Consider the following 19,328-nt stretch of genomic DNA (forward strand, 5'->3'; position numbering starts at 1 on the left):
AAAGAATTAACACCAACCCTTCTCAAAGTTGTCAAAAAACAGAGGAGAATATAACACTGTGTAACTATTTCAACTGATAGCAAAGCCAAAGACACAAGATTACTACAGACCAATCAATATCCCTTATGAATATATAACGCAAAAATCCTCACCAAAATACTAGCAACCCAAAATGACAACCTATTAAAAAGATTATACACCATGATGAAGTGGGATTTATGTCAGGCATGCAAAGGTGGTTCAACATATGAAAACCAATAGATGTAATACACCAATTTAATAGAACAAAGGAAAAAAGTCACAATTGTCTGAATTGATGCAGAAAAAGCATTGGACAAATCTCAACAGTCTTTAATGACAGGAACTCAGAAACCTAAGAATAAAAGATGATAAAGAGCATTTGTGGAGCACCCACAGCTAACATCATACTTAACAGCAAAAGACTGAAAGCTTTCCCCCTAAGATGATGAAGACAAGGATGCCTGCTTTAGCCACTTCTATTCAACATCATATTGGGAGCTCCAGACAGAGATAGTAGGTAGGCAAGTAAAAGAAATAAAACACACCCACATTGGAAAGGAAAAAGCAAAAACTTAACTCTATTCACAGACAATAGAAAATCCTTAAAAATCCACAAAAATATATTAGACCCAATAATCAAATTCAGCAAAGTTATAGGGTGTAAGATAAACACACAAAAAAATTGTGTATGGGTCACCTGGCTGGCTCAGTCAGTAGAGCATGCAACTTTTGATCCCAGGGTTGTGAGTTTGAGTCCCACGTTGGATGTAGAAATTACTTAAAAATAAGATTAAAAAAAATTGTATGTGCTAGCAATGAACAATCTGAAAAATAAAGAAAACAATTCAATTTGCAAGAGCATCAAAACAAAATACATAGAAATACGTTTTAATGTTCGTTTATCCTGACAGAGAGCATGCTAGCGCAAGCGTGAGGGAAGGGCAGAGAGAAGTGGGGGGAGAGAATCCCAAGCAGGTTTCACGCTGCCACCATAGAGGCCAATAAGGGGTTTGACCTCACGAACCGTGAGATCATGACCTGAGCCAAAATCAAGAGTCAGACACAACCAAATGAGCCACCCAGGCACCCCTGCTCTTTTCTTTTTAATGGACAATTTACTTTGGCAATTTTATGTAGATGATGGAACAGAACACATTTATAACACGTCCTGCCATTCACAGCATAAATCAGAATGGTCATTAAAATTAAAAAAAAAAACAGCTAATGTAAAAAAAGATGTATGGATACGAAGATTAAAAAACAAGCTTTTGAAAATCTTGAGACACAGTTGCCTAAACAGCATCAACTAGTTTCCTGAACTGTACACACATGTACAAAGAGAAGAATTTTCAAGAGTATGGCAAGACCTAATGTTAAGACTGTTCAGCAGACTCACAAACTGGGTTCAAAAAAAGCTTCCTGATTCCTGGCTTGGTAAGGTTCTTGAGGAGCACCTTAACAGTGAGAGTATATGACCTAGAATTCATATGAATAGAAAAGGAAGATCAAGTGCCGTTACTAAAAACGAAAGTATTTTATCTTTTATTCTTCCCTCAACGTAAATCTAGTTTCATGGTGACTTTATGAAACTATTAAACTTTTGAGAATTTGAATGAAACCGTGTTTATACTTGCACTTGATTTTTCTACAATATTGACACTAAAGAATAAATACTCACCTTGAGAATTCCTGAGAATTTGACTCACCCTCCTTCACATTCCTATAGCATTATCACCAAACCACCACAAACATAAAAAAGAGAAAATTTTAAATAACAAAATTGACAAATATGAATGCATGAAGTCATTAGGAAGATGCAAAGTTCTGTGGTTTCATAACTTTCTTACAATACTTCAGTTTTAAAGATCTTCTCCAGAAACTTTTTTTAAATAAAAGTTTTATTGGAGAAAAATAGAACCACCACGTACACAGGGAAAAGAGCACAAAAATTTAACTGATACAGAACAACTGAAAGTCACAATTACCCAATGTTTTTTGCAATTACTTGTCAATTTCTTAAACAGCTCCCTTCAACTTTTTTTTAATAGTCTTGCCAATTTTTCAGTTGAAACAGCATCAAGTTTTCAAAAAATTAAGAGCCTCAGGGAAGGGACCAGCTTTCAAGATAACAAAAGTGACACCAAGAGTCTCCTCCTAACAGGGACCAATTCTACCTAGAAATTCCCTAAAAGGAACTATTGAGTATTGTGGGATAGTCTGTATATCTCAGAGACCACCTGAGATGAGTTAGAACACTGACAGAGATGGTCCAGTGTGGGGAGAGGACAAACAAAATAACTGCATTTCCTTGTCAGATGAGCTCATGTAAGGAAACCAGGGAGAAGCTGAGAAAATACAGACAATGGCCACATTCAAAAATAATCAGGAAGGCATTCTAAATACCACATATTGTTAACAGTGTGCAAGTTGATGCAATCAGAGAAACAGGCAACTTTTTAATAACAGCTGGTCACAGGTCTTGAGAACTCAAGAAAACAATCAATAGTAGACACAAGAGCCAAATGTCTCCTCAGTTGATGGTTAGGATCTAGGTATTTTTTCTAATGGCTCCAAATAGTCAAGGAAATCTACTGTTGCCAAAAACATCAAAGCAATTCTGATTTTTAAAAATCCAAACAAATTTTCTGCTTCTCCTCCAAGATCAATTCTCAAGGAAAAACCAACAAGCAAAAAAAAAAAAAAAAAAAAAACAAAAAAACCCACAAAAACAAAAAAACCCAACTGATGCTACAGAGAAGCCTTTTTACTCACATTACCAATTTGAATAACAATACTTTTGCTATTTTCTATGTATGAACAATCCTAGGACATTTCCCTGAAAAGCAGATGTCCAGTGGCTGGCTATGAGAACTCTTCAAGAAATTTTGAAAGGTGTAAGATGAACATAATACAGATTTTGGAATTCCTGACTAGGAGGTATATAGGGAAAATAAAGGAAGAGGACCTTTATATCTAGGTCTTTAGGAAGTCAGAAGAAGGATGAAAGGTTTATTTAGCAACAAAAAGGAGTTGGGGTGCTTCCCAAAAAAACTTTGGTAGAGAAAATAGGAATGCTAAATCCTAGGAAGCCTGTAACAATCTAACAATTGGTCCAAGTTAAAGATAAAACTGTCCAAACAACATTAAAGTCTAAAGGAAGTTGAAAACTAGTTGATGATTTTTGCTTCTGTAAAAATTTACAAAACACATGGGTTTTGGTCTCTTTTGCAATGTTCATATCGTATTCACTTTTCATATGAAGAGTTGGATTTTTTTCTCTCTTACCATATCTTCCAGTACAGCTGATCAGCAATTTTCTATTTCAGCTATTTTTATAAGTACCTGTTAATCAGAACAGTAAACTCAGGGCTAAGCCATATACACACATCCCACAGTCATAGATGGAACACCTTAGGATGTGTATATACAAGAGATTACATAAGCAACTGTCCCTCTACTTGAAAACTTGTTTCCAAATAAGTTTTTTTTAAACATCCCTTTCAGTGTAACAGAACATTACTTAGTAAAATATCAATAGCTACGACAACTTATTTTTCTTTTCAAGGGAAATCACAAAACATGTGAACAACCAAGTCCAGGGTGGTTTTTCTATTTGATAAATACATCCAGAACTCTGTACAGTAAATAAAGTTTGCATGCAGTTTAAGTATCTTTAAATGACATTTTAAGCAAATAAACCTTTTGCTTCATAATTAATGGTGTATAAGAACCCCCCCCTCTTTTTTTTTTTAATAGCCTTAGGGACCTCTTCCCCAGTTCCAAAGAGGAATCATGAAGACCAGGTACTTTCTTAAGAATTTTCTGCACATCATACTAAATAACATGCAAAGAGTTCAACAACATTCTTCTTAAAGGTTAAGTATTAACTCTTTAAATGGGCATGTTAACCACTGAAAAAGTCGACTCAACTATTTCCATTACACTGCTTCATTTGGTCATTGGTAGTATAAAAGAAGTCAAATAATATAGGATCAACAGGTTAGTTTATCCACTGCTACTGTATATGATACCAAATACTCAGAGGCCAATGTTTATGCAATATAATTGTATTGGTTTGGATTTTCTTTATCTCTTTCCATGTAATCCCGATCAATTAAGGATTCTATTCTCTTCTTAAGATCAGCAGGCTGTAAAAGAAGGCAAATTTTCAGTGCAAACCTCATCATCATTGGCTCAAGCCCATGTACCAACACCCCATTAAAAAATTTTTTTGTCTGACTAATTTAATGTATTTTATCTCCTTACTTTTTTAAAGAAAAAAAATACAATGAAAATAAAACCAGATTAAGAAATGTTTTTATACTATACATATACTGTCACGTCTTGTCATATCATTATACAATACTGTTACTTTTCTATTTTAAAGATAGCTTTAAAATTTTTTTTAATGTTTATTTTTTATTTTTTGAGAAAGAGAGCTAGAACACGAGTGGGGGAGGGGCAGAGACAGAAAGGGAAACACAGAATCTGAAGCAGGATCCAGGCTCTGAACTGTTAGCACAGAGCCTGACACGGGGCCCAAAAACTATGAGATCATGACCTGAGCTGGAGTCAGACTGAGCTACCCAGGCAACCCAAAGGAAGTCTTTTAAGAACCAGCTATTTTCAGGAAGCCTGGGTGGCTCAGTTGGTTAAGTGTCCAACTCTTGATTTTGGCTCAGGTCATGATTTCACGGTTCATGAGTTCAAGCCCTACATCAGGCTCTGCACTGTCAGCACGGGATTGGGATTCTCTCTCCCTTCTCTGCCCCTCCCCTGCTCGCATTCTCTCTAAATAAATAAAACATTAAAAAAAAAAAAAAGAACCAGCTATTCTCTGCACAAATACAAAAGACTAACTTATCATAACTTCACAGGAGGAATACATTACAGTTTAGGAACCAGAATGCTATTTAGTTTTGCTAAGAGAGTCTGAAAAGACTAAGTAGACCTTAAATTTGGGCAAAAGGTAGTTCTCAAAGTCAGGTTGTATTTTTATAAATTAAGATTTAAAAATGTACTGCAGAAAACACTATTTACAAAAATACTACAACAAATGGTCTGATAAGTGAATTACCATTTCATTATTCAGGTCTCTGTATTTCAGGTTTAAGATTTACACCTGTTATCTACTATAAACAATTTGGATATCTGAACTCTACCTATGGTTGAAAAATCAAGAAAGCTTTTAACTTGTTCTCATGTTTGCATTCTTAGCTCTTGGATGACAAAATCTCATTGTCTTTTGTATCTAGCCTATTAAAAAAAATGTAATCTTGCTAATAGAGTTTTTCAGATTGCATAAAATGGCCACTTGAGAAGGCTGAAGAAGGAAAGTGGTCTGATGGGGAAGCCAAAAAACAGTATTACAGAAATCCTTTAATTGCCGTAGCACCAGTGATCTCTTTGGCTGGAGGTGAAATGGTTGTAAGGCAGAGCATATGGATAAGAGCATGGTAACGAGAAGGCAGTATTAGATTTGGAGAAGAGAGAAAGCCTGTCTTATTAGCATTAATTGCTAATGAGCACTTACTACATGCCAGGCCCAAAGCTAATAAGTTTTGTACATATATCATACCTCATTTAAGCCTCACAATAAACCTACGATTTATTTATTTTTTTTTAATTTTTTTTTTAACATTTATTTATTTTTGAGACAGAGACAGAGCATGAATGGGGGAGGGTCAGAGAGAGAGGGAGACACAGAACCCGAAACAGGCTCCAGGCTCTGAGTGGTCAGCACAGAGCCTGACGCGGGGCTCGAACTCACAGACCGCGAGATCCTGACCTGAGCCGAAGTCGGACGCCCAACCGACTGAGCCACCCAGGCGCCCCTAAACCTACGATTTAAATAGATTATCTCCATTTTACAAAACAAGACGAAGTGATTTACCTAAGCCTAAAGCTCATGAGCCAAGAGTTTATCCAAACTCTATGAAGTCTTTATCATAACAAAGGTTTGGAAATCTTCTCAAAAAAAAAAAATTGAAAAATAGGCCAGTAAAACACCACATTGTCTAAGCCACTTTAATATTGAACATCTACACTGGAACATGTCCATTTAATGACCAATTTGAGGGTGCCAGAACTGCTAAACTTCTCAAAAAGATGCCTAATGATGGCTAGTTATCTGTATAGAATTTTTTCTTTAAAGTTTATTAATTTTGAGGCGGGAAGGGGCAGACAAGAGGGAGAGAGAATCCCAAGTATGCTCCCCACTGTTAGCACAGAGCCCAATGCGAGGCTCGAACTCAAGAACAGTGAGATCATGACTTGAACTGAGCCGCCCAGGAACCCCTGTCTCTATAGTTTTTAATGGACACTTACATAAGCTAAATAAAACAAGATATAACTGAAAATAACCAAATCTGTCAAAATATCAAAGTAGTTCAAAAAGAAAATATAAACAAAAATAAAACAAGATCAAAAGAAATAACATGAATGAACCTGAAAATTTTGCATTTAGCAGCTAAACTTTCAGGTATAAGAAGAGCTCTTATAGTTTTCCCTGTTGTCACAGCTATCCACATATGATAACAAAGGGTTTTTTTGTGGGGGGGGAATCACAGATATATGAGCAGGAGAAATCAATCTATGTTTTTAAGATTCATGTCTGGGGACGCCTAGGTGGCTCAGTTGATTAAGTGTCCAACTCGGGTTTCAGCTCAGGTCACGATCTCTGTTAGTTTGAGCCCCACGCTGGGCTCCACACTGACAGCGCGGAGTCTGCTTGGGATTCTCTCTCCCTCTCTCAAAATAAATAAACTTAAAAGAAAAGATTCGTGCCTGAAAATCCGACATGTTCTTTTTATGTAACAAGCTCAATACAAAAATATACAAGTACCTACCTTTACTGGAAATTTCAACTGGTTGTACACTTCTGAAACAAGAAGATTGTGGCTAAGCGTCTTTCTCATCTTCATGATTCGAACAATTGCAGCATCAATTTGGTACTGTCTGTCCTGAAATACTCTTTCTGTAGTGCTTGCTTGTTCTTCAACCTAACAACAAAATTTTTTCAAACTTAGGAACTGCACCTTAAGTGAAATTTGCTTACACAAACTGAAAATTTTAGGGCCATGACATACTGTTAATTAATGATTTAAATATATTGAATTATTTACAGAATGCTTATAAATACAGACGATGACAGTAAAAACAATACCTTTCTGTCCTAATTATATTGTCCTGTACCAATGAAGTAATGCCAATATTGGTTAATGTGTCATAAGGGGTTATTGACCAGATTTCTTTATGACATTAGCTTTTCCGTAGAAGTGATGGACTCTGATCTCTGACTTAAAGTATGGTACTAACTGGAGTCAAACTTTTTAAAAATTATTTTATAATACATAAATCAGAAATGCAGTGTTAAGTTATTATAGTTGTTCAAAACCACCAGAAATTTAGGTTGTTTATGAGTCAGTTTATCAATTTTAATGCTAAGGCAAAAATGTTCATCTTTAGCACCTAAGAGTTTGGGCTTTTTGCAGCCCATTTCTTTCTGATACAGCATAAATGTTGTAAAAGGACACAGTAATCTTCTAAGGGAATATGACACCTTTGATGTGAATGTGTATAAAACAGGAACTTGTCTGAGATACTGCCCTCTGTCTCACATTAAAATTTTTCCTCATGTACTGCATTAAACCTTTGGAACTGAAACCAAATGATGTCAGGAAATGCCGCAGTTGTTTGTTTCCACAATACAAGTCCCTTACAAATTCAAATAGCAGAAACAAAAACTTCACTGTTAATCAAAGAAATACTAACTAAATCATCCAGAGTTTTCACCCAGCAAATTGGTGCAGATTTAAAAAGTAAAACAATCTTTAGTGCTGCTGGTGAGGGCACCAGTAAGACAGGCATTCTTGTTGCTAGACAGAGTATAAATTAGTCCAGTCTTTCTAGAACACAATACAACATCAGTTTTAAGATTCTTAAATTGTTCATACTCTTTAACCCAAAAAATACGTACCTCCATGAATTTATCATAAAGGAAGTCTCAGAGAGATTAAAGCACAAAGATATTTCTGGCAGTTTTGTTTACAGCACTAAGAAATTAAGAATTTAATCGTCCAGCAGGCATTGGTTGAATAAATTATAATGGCCATGTAAAAGAACACTGTGTAGCCACTTGACATTTTATGAAGATATTTAAGGGCATAGAATATTCTAAAGATTTAATGTTAAGCAAAAAAAGCAGAATACAGAACTATCTTGAGTATCAGGCCCAGTTGTGTGTACTTCCCCCCCCACCCCAAAATACTGCAAGATCAAGTACTGAAATATACTGAGCTAAATATAAGCACAGAAAACGCTAGTGCCAATAGTACAGGTATGAAACCTTCTTTATACATTTTTATTACGAATACATGTAATTCCAGTGCATCAGGACAAGGAGAATGCAAAAGAGATACCGTTTCTTTCATCTGGATTTGATTGATCTTTATCCTGAAAAGTTTGTGTTTGAAATCATCATTACAAATGAACTTGTCACCATCTTCAATATCTTTGCCCTTTGGATTTTTTGCCAGAACTCTAGCTTTGCCACAGGCCAATGACTGCAGTGTTCTCCTTAATTCTCCATCCTCTGAAGAAGAAATAGTGGATTATTTGTTACTAGCTCATCAACATAAACAGCTACGTTCATCTCAATCTAGCTTCTACCCCATCCCTCGATTAGAACTGTTTCCTTTTTTCCCCAAGGTCAATGTCTTCCTCTTTGCCCTATCCAATGGCCTTTTTCCTGTGGTTCTCTAAAGGCTCCAATTATTCCACGTGAATAACTACCAAATCTTCAGAAATGACATCTCACTTCCTTCTAGTCCCACATTCAAAAGACACCTCCACTTGGCTGTTTATCAACTCCAATATGTCTAAAATTTTATTCATAATCTTCCCCATAAAACTGTATATTCTTTCTAATTGTTAGTCCTGAAACTACCAATCCACTCTGGTGAGAAACCCTGGCATCATCTTTTAACTGTCCTTCCCCTTTTTCCTTCATGTACCTAGTAGCTGCCTCCTTAGAGATTGATGCCTCTTATCCATTCTCGTTGGCCTCATTCAAATCGAAGCCCCTTATCGGTTTAAGCCTGAATTACCCCGACTAGTTTCTGGACTGGCATCTCTTCATCCTCCAAGCTGCCCTATTGTCTATTGATTCCAGGTAAGTTGTGTAAATAAGCCACTTTCATGATGTCTCATACTTGAGACCCTACAATGCAGGTTTCATTTGCTAGATCTTCAAGGCTCTCCATGATCAGGCTCTATTCATCTTACCTACCCTTGTTATCTCACTATTCGATGCTGCAGTTACATTCTTCGTGAATCCTGCCCACACTGTGCTCATTCTTACCAAGACTTTTCTCACACTATCTCCCCTGGCAGCATATGCCACCTCCCTAACTAAAACTTGAAGGCCACCTCAAATATCACCTCCTTCATGAAGGATTTCCCAATTATGCCAGCCCACAGACGTTTCTTGCTTCACTAAACTCTTAACACAGTCCTAGTCAGATTGATACTTATTGGCTGTGAAATTATTACAAATGTCATTTTTCCCTTTCCCCATGATTATGAGTGCTAAGAGGGATTATTCCTTTGTATCCCCCCAGAGCTCTTAACCTTAGTGGAATGCACACAGCAGACACTGAATAATGCTTGCTAATTGATTGACTCAACACAAACCTATTCCAGTAGCCTGCTTGATCTCTTCTAAACTGAACTCCTCTCCCTCATTAAACATTAGCAGCACCAGGGTTTGAAAGAGAGAGACCTGGAGTTCTTTTTTACCCTGTTGGAGAAACAGCAGAGTTTAGCCATCATTTTTTAAAAAACACATGAAAATTAATCAAATCATCAATAATCTTTAACAGGAAAAGCATTTTTTCATTCAGTGGATTTAGAAACGTGGATTAACATTATACAGAAAAGCCAGTACATTCAGTGTAGGGTTTAGGTGTGATCCTACCTGAAATAGAAAAGAAGGATTAGGTGACCTTACTATGGGTCTTTTTAAAAATGTCTTGTAATTAAAACAGAACAACAAAGTAATGAAAATTAATAACTTGGCCTTATTGCCTGGGTGGCTCAGTCAGTTAAGCATCCAACTTCGGTCTAGGTCACGGTCTCACCATTCCCGAGTTTGAGCCCCACGTCAGGCTGTGTACTGACAGCTCAGAGCCTGAAGCCTGTTTCACATTCTGTGTCTCCCTCTCTCCTCTTCCCCTGCTCGCACTCTGTCCCTATCTCTCAAAAATAAACAAACATTAATAACTTGGCCTTATTGCATCACTACAGATTTTTTTCACAAGCAGCAAGAAATCACTATTTCAAATGCATTTTCAACTTGTTAGATTCAAATTAGTCATGAAAAGTTGCAGGAATTTTTTGAAATTAGATACGGGAACTATTCTCCTTTACATCCACTCTATTCCCTAGCTCCCAGCAACAAGAAGGTTCCTGTCAAGAAGTGGAAATGGGAATCCTGTATCCACAGGTGGGGAAAGGATGGCAACAAAAGGGTTACTGTTTGTGGTTTTGCAGCAGAGCCAATTCAACCATGAAGACCACATTCTTAATATACACAAAGCAGTCACTGTTATATATTTAGGATAAACTTGTAAAACAAATCGTCAAGTTAAAAGGAATGACCTCTGTGGTGAGCATAGTATAATGTATAGAGAAGTTAAATCACTATGTTGTACACCTGAAACTAATGTAACATCGTGTGTCAACTATACTCAAATAAAAAGTCTTTAAAGGAGAAAAAAGGATGACCTCAACAACAAAAAAAGATGAACACCAAGTTATGGGAACATCTACTTACCTCTTTAAATTCTGCCTTTAGCACACAGTGTCCTAGGGTTGACTGCCACTGAAGTTTCCTGCCGCTATGTTTGCCTAGGTAAAATGTCTTGAAAATCTCCTGAAGTTTTACCATCTACAGTAAATAAAATACAGCTTTATTTAAGCTCTGTATCCAGTATCGCTTTCACCATTCTTTCTATTCACCTCATGTATAATAATTTCTGGAAGCTTTTAGTATCAGTTTTTATAGCTGGTAGGTCCACTGATCACTTTGATGTAAAGTAGTGATCTGCCAACTACCAAATCTAATAGCATTCATCAGCCTTTATACGCTTCGATCTCTCTGCAACATTTAAACACCCCCTCTTTTGCAACATTCCCCTCCAGTGGCTTTGTGCCTCCATATCATGCTGCTTCCTTTACCTCATGACTGCTTTTTTGTTGGTTTCCTTCCTCTTCCTACCACCTGCCAGATGCTAACCTTTTCCAATGTTCTGTCTCAGCCCTATTTTTTTTCTATTTCTACATTCTTTTCCTCTTAATGAGGGAGATCTCGACCCCCTTGGCTTCCATGATCATCTCCATGAAGGATTCTCAATATCTATCTCTAGCCTTAACCCCGCTTCTAAGCTTCAGTCCTGAGTTAAGACATTTCCCCAGAATTTAGGATGGATTTACTCAAGCCCATTGACTCAGCAATCCAACCCCCAGGTGATATATGGGCAAGAATTTTTGAGAGCTGGGCAGAAAGATGGGTGCAATCTGGAAAACTGAAAAAAGAGTCATGAAAATTGGCTCTGGACCCAGAAACTTGACATCATTAACTATGCTCTAACGATGTAAGTACAAGAATAATAAAAGGAAGAGCAAAATATTAAAACAGTTGGCATTTGGTGTTGGCATGCTGACACAAACCTTTAAAAAGTATCTATTTTTCAATGACAAACAAAATAGAAGTGTTACGTATTTCTGTGCTTATAACACAAGTCCTGAACAGCAACTCTTACCTCTGGTGGTAAGTGGACTTCCATAGGCACATATGTTGGCCAATAACCCATTGTCAGGATATTCACAGTTAATTCAATATTCCCAGGTACATTCTGGTTTTGCATATACTACAATAAGATCAACACACACAATGAGGTCTTTAAAAAAGTGCATACATTTCATGTCATAATAATAGCCCATTCAAGAAGTTCCCCATTATAAAATTACATGCCAACACTGACCATCTTTAAAATAAAAGGGAACTGTTATAAAAGGACTATAAACAAAGCCTCTATCAAATGCATTAGCTAACATTTTATTACAAAGGCACACAAGGATCATGTGACCTCATTAGAGGCATTATCGACTTCAATAATCTCTCACTTATGGCTAGGCTGTTATAGGTAGAATCTCATGTCCATTCTTTTCCCCCTACCACCTGCAGTCCCCACCTTTGGAGATGCCTAATGTGACCTGAACAACTTGTAGCAACCCCCGTTCCTCGCCCCACCAGCCAGCCCAAGTATCCAGTTTTTCACGTGCTCCACTGCCTGCCTGCAGGGTGTGACCTGAAGTGGTGAAGGAAGAAGAAGGGGAAAGAGCAAAGCAAATAAACCGTATTCTGCCACTACTACGGGAACGTGATCCTGCTGCTCTTTCTCTTGCGTTGTCCACTATCATTTCCCACCATAGCAATATAGTGGTAAAGAAGCCATTACAAAAACCCTGAGAGGAAAATTTAATTTGCTATCACTATTACCTATGCTCTTAAATGTTTCAAAATCATCTTAACCAACATCTACAAAACCGTGGATCTAAGCTTTTCATTCCCAATGGCTCCAAAGGCCTTTTACAACCATTTTACCGAATCTCCTCTCTCCCCATTGTGAGCTTTGAACATATAAATCACTAACAGTGACTGGATGTTAGAGAAAGCCCCATTCTCAAGATCTAGCTACAGTTTTCCTTGTCCCAACTTCAGTTCGATGCATTTTATTCGCTTTTGTGTTACCCTGGGTGTATACTGGGAATAAATTCTGAAGTAGGTCAAATATATTCCATTGGTGATTTCTCTAATGTGAACATCATTAGATGATGATAGCATAGCAGTGAACAGCTGCTATGATGTATTTACAACAAATGTAGGTTCCTATTTATCCTCTTCAGTGCAAACCACAGAAAGGAAATAACTAAATACACTTAAGTTTGAGAAATTAAGTAAGAGTTTAACTCACTTTTACCTGTTTGAACTGAATCATGATGTCTTTAGAAAGTTCCATGTCTTTAAACATTCCTTCAAGTTTGCTGGTGAAAGCAGCTCCACATTCTATTAAAGATGTTTATACATTTATAATATTTTAAAGTGGTGAAAACAAACAATTGAAAATTGAAAACATGAAATGTAAAATGTATTTTAGCATGAAATATGATCTGTAACTGTTCATAAGAATGAAAAAATCCTTACCCCAAAGTGTATGCCCCACTAATTCAGAGCCAAACTCTTTAATCCTGTAGTAACCTTATCTACTATTTAGGCATAAGATAAATGGAAAATATTTATACAAATAATAAAAACAAGAACAATGCTTTATTTTCTAAAAAACTGCAACCGCTTTGGATATGTACAATAGGATGGAAACCTCATAAACTTAATTTACATTTTCATCATCTGAATAATGATTAACGAAAGAGGCAAGTAATTAAATAAAAATTAAGGTAACATTGTCCCTCAGAAATCAAAGAAAAGGAATAGAAAGAATGACAATCATACCATGTTTAAGTTTGGACAACATTGATTTTTCAGCATCTACAGATGCACTTTTCCCAACTAACAGGCGCTTGGCTAAATCTTTCTTATAGAAGGCCTCAAAAACATCCTTACCTATGTTAAAAAAATAAAATACAGCTAAGTTTCCAATAAAAAGTTCTGACACAATTGCTCCCAAGTGCTTAATAAATCATACCATTACTCCAAGTTATTTAAATTTATACATTTTACCCAAGTTCGTTAAATGCAACAGACATTAGAGGTAGATATTTATGCTGGACATTTCAAATGTTCTTTGCTGTAAAGAAGACTACCTTTTCTTTAAAAAAGTTTTAGTCGACTGGTGGCTTTGGCATTAACAGATTAAAAAAAGTAGCAAAAATCAAGGCTCTTAATAAGTGGAAAAGTCAAAGCACAAGGCAATTAAGTAATATTCCACAAGTACCCCAATGAATTAAATGCAACAAATCTAATACAAATTTAAATATCTAACTCCCAAATAAATACTCCCTCCAGGTTGAGTGCTCTGTTCTAAAAGATAAATTTTAAGGCAAAAACACTTACCATAGATAAATCTAAATATGATCATAATTTTATCCAACATTTTTTCAAGCTCTTCATCTGTAGCTTCTTTGTTGCCTGCGCGAAGCTTTGAATCTACATACTTAGCTAAAATGGGGGGAAAGTTTGTTTAGTGATGATTAGTATCCTTAAGATACTAGGCACTATATACACCCAAATAGGAGTATGATACACTGAATTTTTCAATGCTTCAGAGATATACATGCATTTCTAAAGTCTCCAAAGTCAGGGACATCAGGTGACTTATTCAACATCACAGAGCTAATAAATACCAGAGCCTGAACTCAAACCCAAGTTTTCTGGCTCCATATCTCATGTACTTTCCACTATCCTGATGGTTAGTAAAATGGGGTATATGTATCCTGGGGGAGGTAGTGTATACAGTACCATGCTGGAGTCATCAAAACCATTGACGATGTGGGGGGGGGGGGTCCAAGATGGCAGCATAACAGCCTAAACTCACTTCCTCCCATGAGCAGACCCCAGCTATAGCTCTATGGAGCATTTTGTTTTGAAAAACATCTGAAAACTGGATGAACTGCTCTCTACAACAAAGGATAAAAGGATCATAGCAAGATGGGTAGGAGAGGCAGAGACACGATATTGTAACACACAATAGGGAAAGATTTCACCAGTCAGGTGCTTCTCTTGGAGGAACAAGGGATTGGTGCCTTACTTCGGGCACCCTGGCCTCAGTGATTTGCAGCAGAGAGATGAGCCCCGGGAACATCTGACTTAAAAAACCAACAGACTTTGTGGCACCTGGGTGGCTCAGTTGGGTTAAGCGACTGACTTCGGCTCAGGTCATGATCTCACGGTTTGTGGCTTCGTGGCTTCGAGCCACACGTTGGGATCTGTGCTGACGGCTCAGAGCCTAGAGCCTGCTTCAGATTCTGTCTCTCTCTCCCTCTACCCCTCCCCCGCTTGTGCTCTGTCTCTCTTTCAAAAATAAACATTTTAAAAAATTATAAATAACCAACAGACGTGATTTCTAGGGATCCCAAAGTACTCTAGGAAGTGGGGATTCCCCTCTTGGAGTGCTCCCTTGTAGCCTGGCTCACCTCAAGACCCAATGAAAAAACAGCCTTTTGAAAAGCACCTAGACTATACATGGAAGGTATGTTTGCTGATCTGGGGGCAAAGAGATACAGGTAATATACTCCCTGAAGATCAAGGTGCTAGAATCATCACTGTACTTTCCACATAGCTCACTAGCACAGGTAGATGAGCTTGCATGTGTTAACTGAATTCAACAATACACTGAAGGGTACCTGGGTGGCTCAGTCAGTTAAGAGTCTCGACTTCGGCTCAGGTCATGATCTCACGGTTTGTGAGTTTGAGCCCCATGTCGGGCTCTGTGCTGACAGCTCAAAGCCTGAAGCCCGCTTCAGATTCTGTCTCTCTCTCTCTCCGTCCCTCCCCCACTTGTGCTCTCTCAAAAAATAAACATTAAAAAAATAAAAAAAAAAACCCAATACACTGAAAGGATCATACACAGTGATCAAGTGGGATTTATTTCAGGGATGAAAGGACGGTTCAACATCCACAAACCAATCAACATGATACACCCACATTAACAAAATGAAAGGAGAAATAATATGATCATCATTAGATGTAGAAAAAGCATTTGACAAAATTCAATAGCCATTTACAATAGAAACTCTCAACTAAGTGGGTGTAGGGGGATGTACTTCAACAAAATAAAGGCCATATAGGACATACCCACAGCTAGTATCATACCCAACAGTGAAATGCTGAAAGCTTTTCCTCTGAGATCAGGAACAAGACAAAGATGCCCACTATTCCCAGTCTCATTCAACATCATATTGGAAGTCTGGTCACAGCAATTAGGCAAGGAAAATAAATAAAAGGCATACAAGTGGAAAGGAAGAAGTAAAATGGTCACTGTCTGTACATGACACTGTATATAGAAAACCCCGAAGACTCCACCACAAAGCTATTAAAACAAATGAATTCAGTAAAGTTGCAGGACACAAAATATAGAAAAGTCTCGTGTTTCCATACACTAATACTAACCTATCAGAACAAGAAACAAGAAACAGAACAAGAAAACAATCCCATTTACAACTGTAACAAAAAGAATAAAATACCTAAAAATAAATTTAACCAAAGAGGTGAAAGACCTGTATGTGGAAAACTGTAAGATACTGATGAAAGAAACTGAAGACAATACAAATAAATGGAAAAATATATTGTGCTCATGGATTGGAAGAATTACTATTGTTAAAACATCCATACTACCCAAAGTAATCTACAGACTCAATGTAATCCCCACCAAAATTCCAATGGCATTTTTCACAGAACTAGATAATTTTTAAAATAATTTAAAAATTTGTATGGAACCACTAAAGATCTCAAATAGCTAATCTAGAGAAAGAACAACAAAGCCACAGGTATCATGCTTCTTGATTTTAAACTATACTGCAAAACCATTAATCAGGGGCACCTGGGTGGCTCAGTTAAGCAACCAACTTCAGCTCAGGTCATGATCTCACGGCTCATGAGTTCGAGCCCCACATCCAGCTGTCAGTGCACAACCTGCTTTGGATTCTCGGTCTCTCTCTGCCCCTCCACCACACGCATATGCCCGTGCATTCTCTCTTTTAAAAAATAAACATTAAAAAAAACTACAGTAATCAATGCTCACTTCAGCAGCACATATACTAAAATCAGAAGGATACAGTGATCAGCATGCCCAAGTATGGCACGCAAATTCATGAAGCGTTCCATATTTAAAAAACAAACCAAAAGAATCCCTAATCAAAACAGTATCATGTGGACATAAAAACAAACACACATATCAATGGGATAGAATAAATAGCCCAGAAATGAACCCATGCTTATGTGGTCAATTAATCCATGCCGAAGGCGGCAAGGACATACAATGGGGAAAAAGGACAGTCTCTTTAATAAATGGTATTAGGAAAACTGGACAGCCACATGCAAAAGAATGAAACTGGACCACGATCTTACACCATACAGAAAAACCAATTTCCAACAAGGGGTTAATATCCAAAATAGATAAAGAACTCCTACAACCCAGTTAACAAAAAAAAATCCAATTAAAAAATTGGCAGAGGACCTAAATAGATATTTTTCCAAAGACATACAGATGGCCAAAAAGCACAAGAAAAGATGCTCAATATCACTAATCATCAGGGAAATGCAAATCAAAATCATAATGGGATATCACCTTATATCTGTCAGAATAGCTAGTATCAAAAAGACAAAAAAATGTGTTGGTGAGGATTTGGAGAAAAGGTAACCCTCGGGCATTATTGGTGGGAACGTAAACCGGTGCAGCCACCATGGAAAATATTATGGAGGTTCCTCAAAAAATTAATAGAGCTACCATATGATTCAGCAATTCCACCATGAAGAAAATGAACACACTAATTCAAAAACATTCATGTACCCCTATGTTCATTGCAGCATATTTACAACAGCCAAGATAGGGAAACAATCTAAATATCCTATCAATGGATAAATGGATACAGAAGGTTGAGAGAGAGCGAGTGTGTGTGTGTGTGTGTGTGTGTGTGTGAGATGGAATACTATTCAGCCATAAAAATGAACTCTTGCTATTTGCATAACAGATCTTGAGGGTTTTACACTAAGTGAAATTAAGACACACAAATAAGACACATACCATGGGATTTCACTTATATGTGGAATCTAAAAAACAAAACAAAATTCAGACTCAAATACGAGAACAGGTTGGTGGTTGCCAGAGGAAGGGAGGTTGGGGGTGTCAAAATGAGTAAAGGGGATAAAGAAACACAAATTCAGTTATAAAATAAGTCATGGGAATATAAATAATGTCCATAAATATTGTATTGACTTCATAAGGGGACAGATGGTAACTAGGCTTATCGTGGTGACCATTTCACAATGCATACAAATGTTGAATCACTATGCTGTACATCTGAAACTAATGGAACATATGGCAATTACATCTCCAAAAAAAGCCACTGAAAGACCTGGCACATCTTCTGAGTGTCCATTTTATACTGATGTCAAGCAATCTTAAACGCTACTTATGAAAACAAACCAGACACAGAGTAAAAGGCAAAATCTGCCAAAAAATTTAAAGGTAAGTAGTAGATCAACGAAATTTCATCCCTTTGGCAGAGGACCCTAAACCTTCAGAGAGTACCTCTCCTGACACTAAAGGGTAGTTTGGTAGGAAAACCTGAGAAACACTGCCATATATCCTATCCTTACACTAAATGGACCCAGATGACCCAGATTATTTTTGTCCTGGGCGTTTTTTCTAAGTTTGAGAGAGAGTGCCCGCATGAATGGGGTAGGGGCAGAGAGAGAGGGATAGAGAGCATCTCAAGCAAGCTCCACACTGTCAGCACAGATCCTGACACAGGGCTCAATTTCAGGAAGCATGAGATCATGACCTGAACCAAAATCAAGAGCTGGATGTTAACCAACTGAGCCGCCCAGGTGCCCCTGTCCTGGACATTTTCCTTTCTCACTAGCAACTATAATTTCTTGCTAGACTTTATTGTAGCCCTAAGTGTGGGCCTCTAGAAGTAGCACCCTGTCCCACCTCTAAATTGCTACAGGCTTAAAAAACAGATATCAAGCTTAGTGTAAATAAAAGTAAATAGGGTCCAATGTACGATCTTACCAAGACAGAACATCATGTTTGACATGTGACTTATGTTCTTTACTTCGAAGGACTTATTCCTTAGAATAAGGTTCTTAGAAACTGCCACCTAATCAACCCCAAATAAATGAGGTGTTGAATCAACTACAACCTTGTCAAAGTTTCAAATTAATTGAAATTTTATGAATAAAAGAACATTAAACAGCCAGAAAAAAAATACTGGAAAATACCTATAAGTTCAGCAGGTTTGTTTGGTCTTTTGTTAATGAATGTCTCAAATGCTTCTTTCATGGCATTGATGAATTTTTCATTTTTCAGAAAACAAATATCAATTATATGGTCAACCTTATCTTTAAAATCCAGTAATTCTTGAACCATGGTTTTATCTTTTTCAGGATTAATTACAATAGTGCTGCCAAATGCCTAAAAATAAAAATGACCACTTTTTAGCAGAATTATCTGATGAAAACAATCCACAAATCATATTTTAAGTAGGTACACACATTTTTAAAT

The 19,328-nt window shown here is 37.1% G+C and overlaps 1 protein-coding gene across 7 annotated transcripts in view; it reads right to left on the bottom strand.

The window, feature by feature from the left end:
• Positions 1–2,499: 2,499 nt before the first annotated feature.
• The window catches only part of CUL4B (cullin 4B), a 56,907-nt gene continuing 40,078 nt past the window's right edge, over positions 2,500–19,328 (bottom strand). For 5 of the 7 annotated variants that reach the window (XM_042974036.1, XM_042974037.1, XM_042974035.1 and 2 more), the window contains 10 exons: positions 19,046–19,238; positions 14,156–14,260; positions 13,595–13,705; positions 13,059–13,150; positions 11,844–11,951; positions 10,856–10,969; positions 9,715–9,820; positions 8,442–8,614; positions 6,870–7,022; positions 2,500–4,169 (listed from right to left, as the gene is read on the bottom strand). In XM_042974036.1, the coding sequence (XP_042829970.1) occupies positions 4,074–4,169; positions 6,870–7,022; positions 8,442–8,614; positions 9,715–9,820; positions 10,856–10,969; positions 11,844–11,951; positions 13,059–13,150; positions 13,595–13,705; positions 14,156–14,260; positions 19,046–19,238 (1,251 nt within the window). In that variant the 3' untranslated portion in view covers positions 2,500–4,073. The remainder of the gene's footprint in view (positions 4,170–6,869; positions 7,023–8,441; positions 8,615–9,714; positions 9,821–10,855; positions 10,970–11,843; positions 11,952–13,058; positions 13,151–13,594; positions 13,706–14,155; positions 14,261–19,045; positions 19,239–19,328) is intronic. The other 2 variants (XM_042974038.1, XM_042974041.1) reach the window with 1 other exon arrangement.

Source organism: Panthera tigris, chromosome X, assembly GCF_018350195.1.
Source record: "Panthera tigris isolate Pti1 chromosome X, P.tigris_Pti1_mat1.1, whole genome shotgun sequence".
NCBI classification, from domain to species: Eukaryota; Metazoa; Chordata; class Mammalia; order Carnivora; family Felidae; genus Panthera; species Panthera tigris.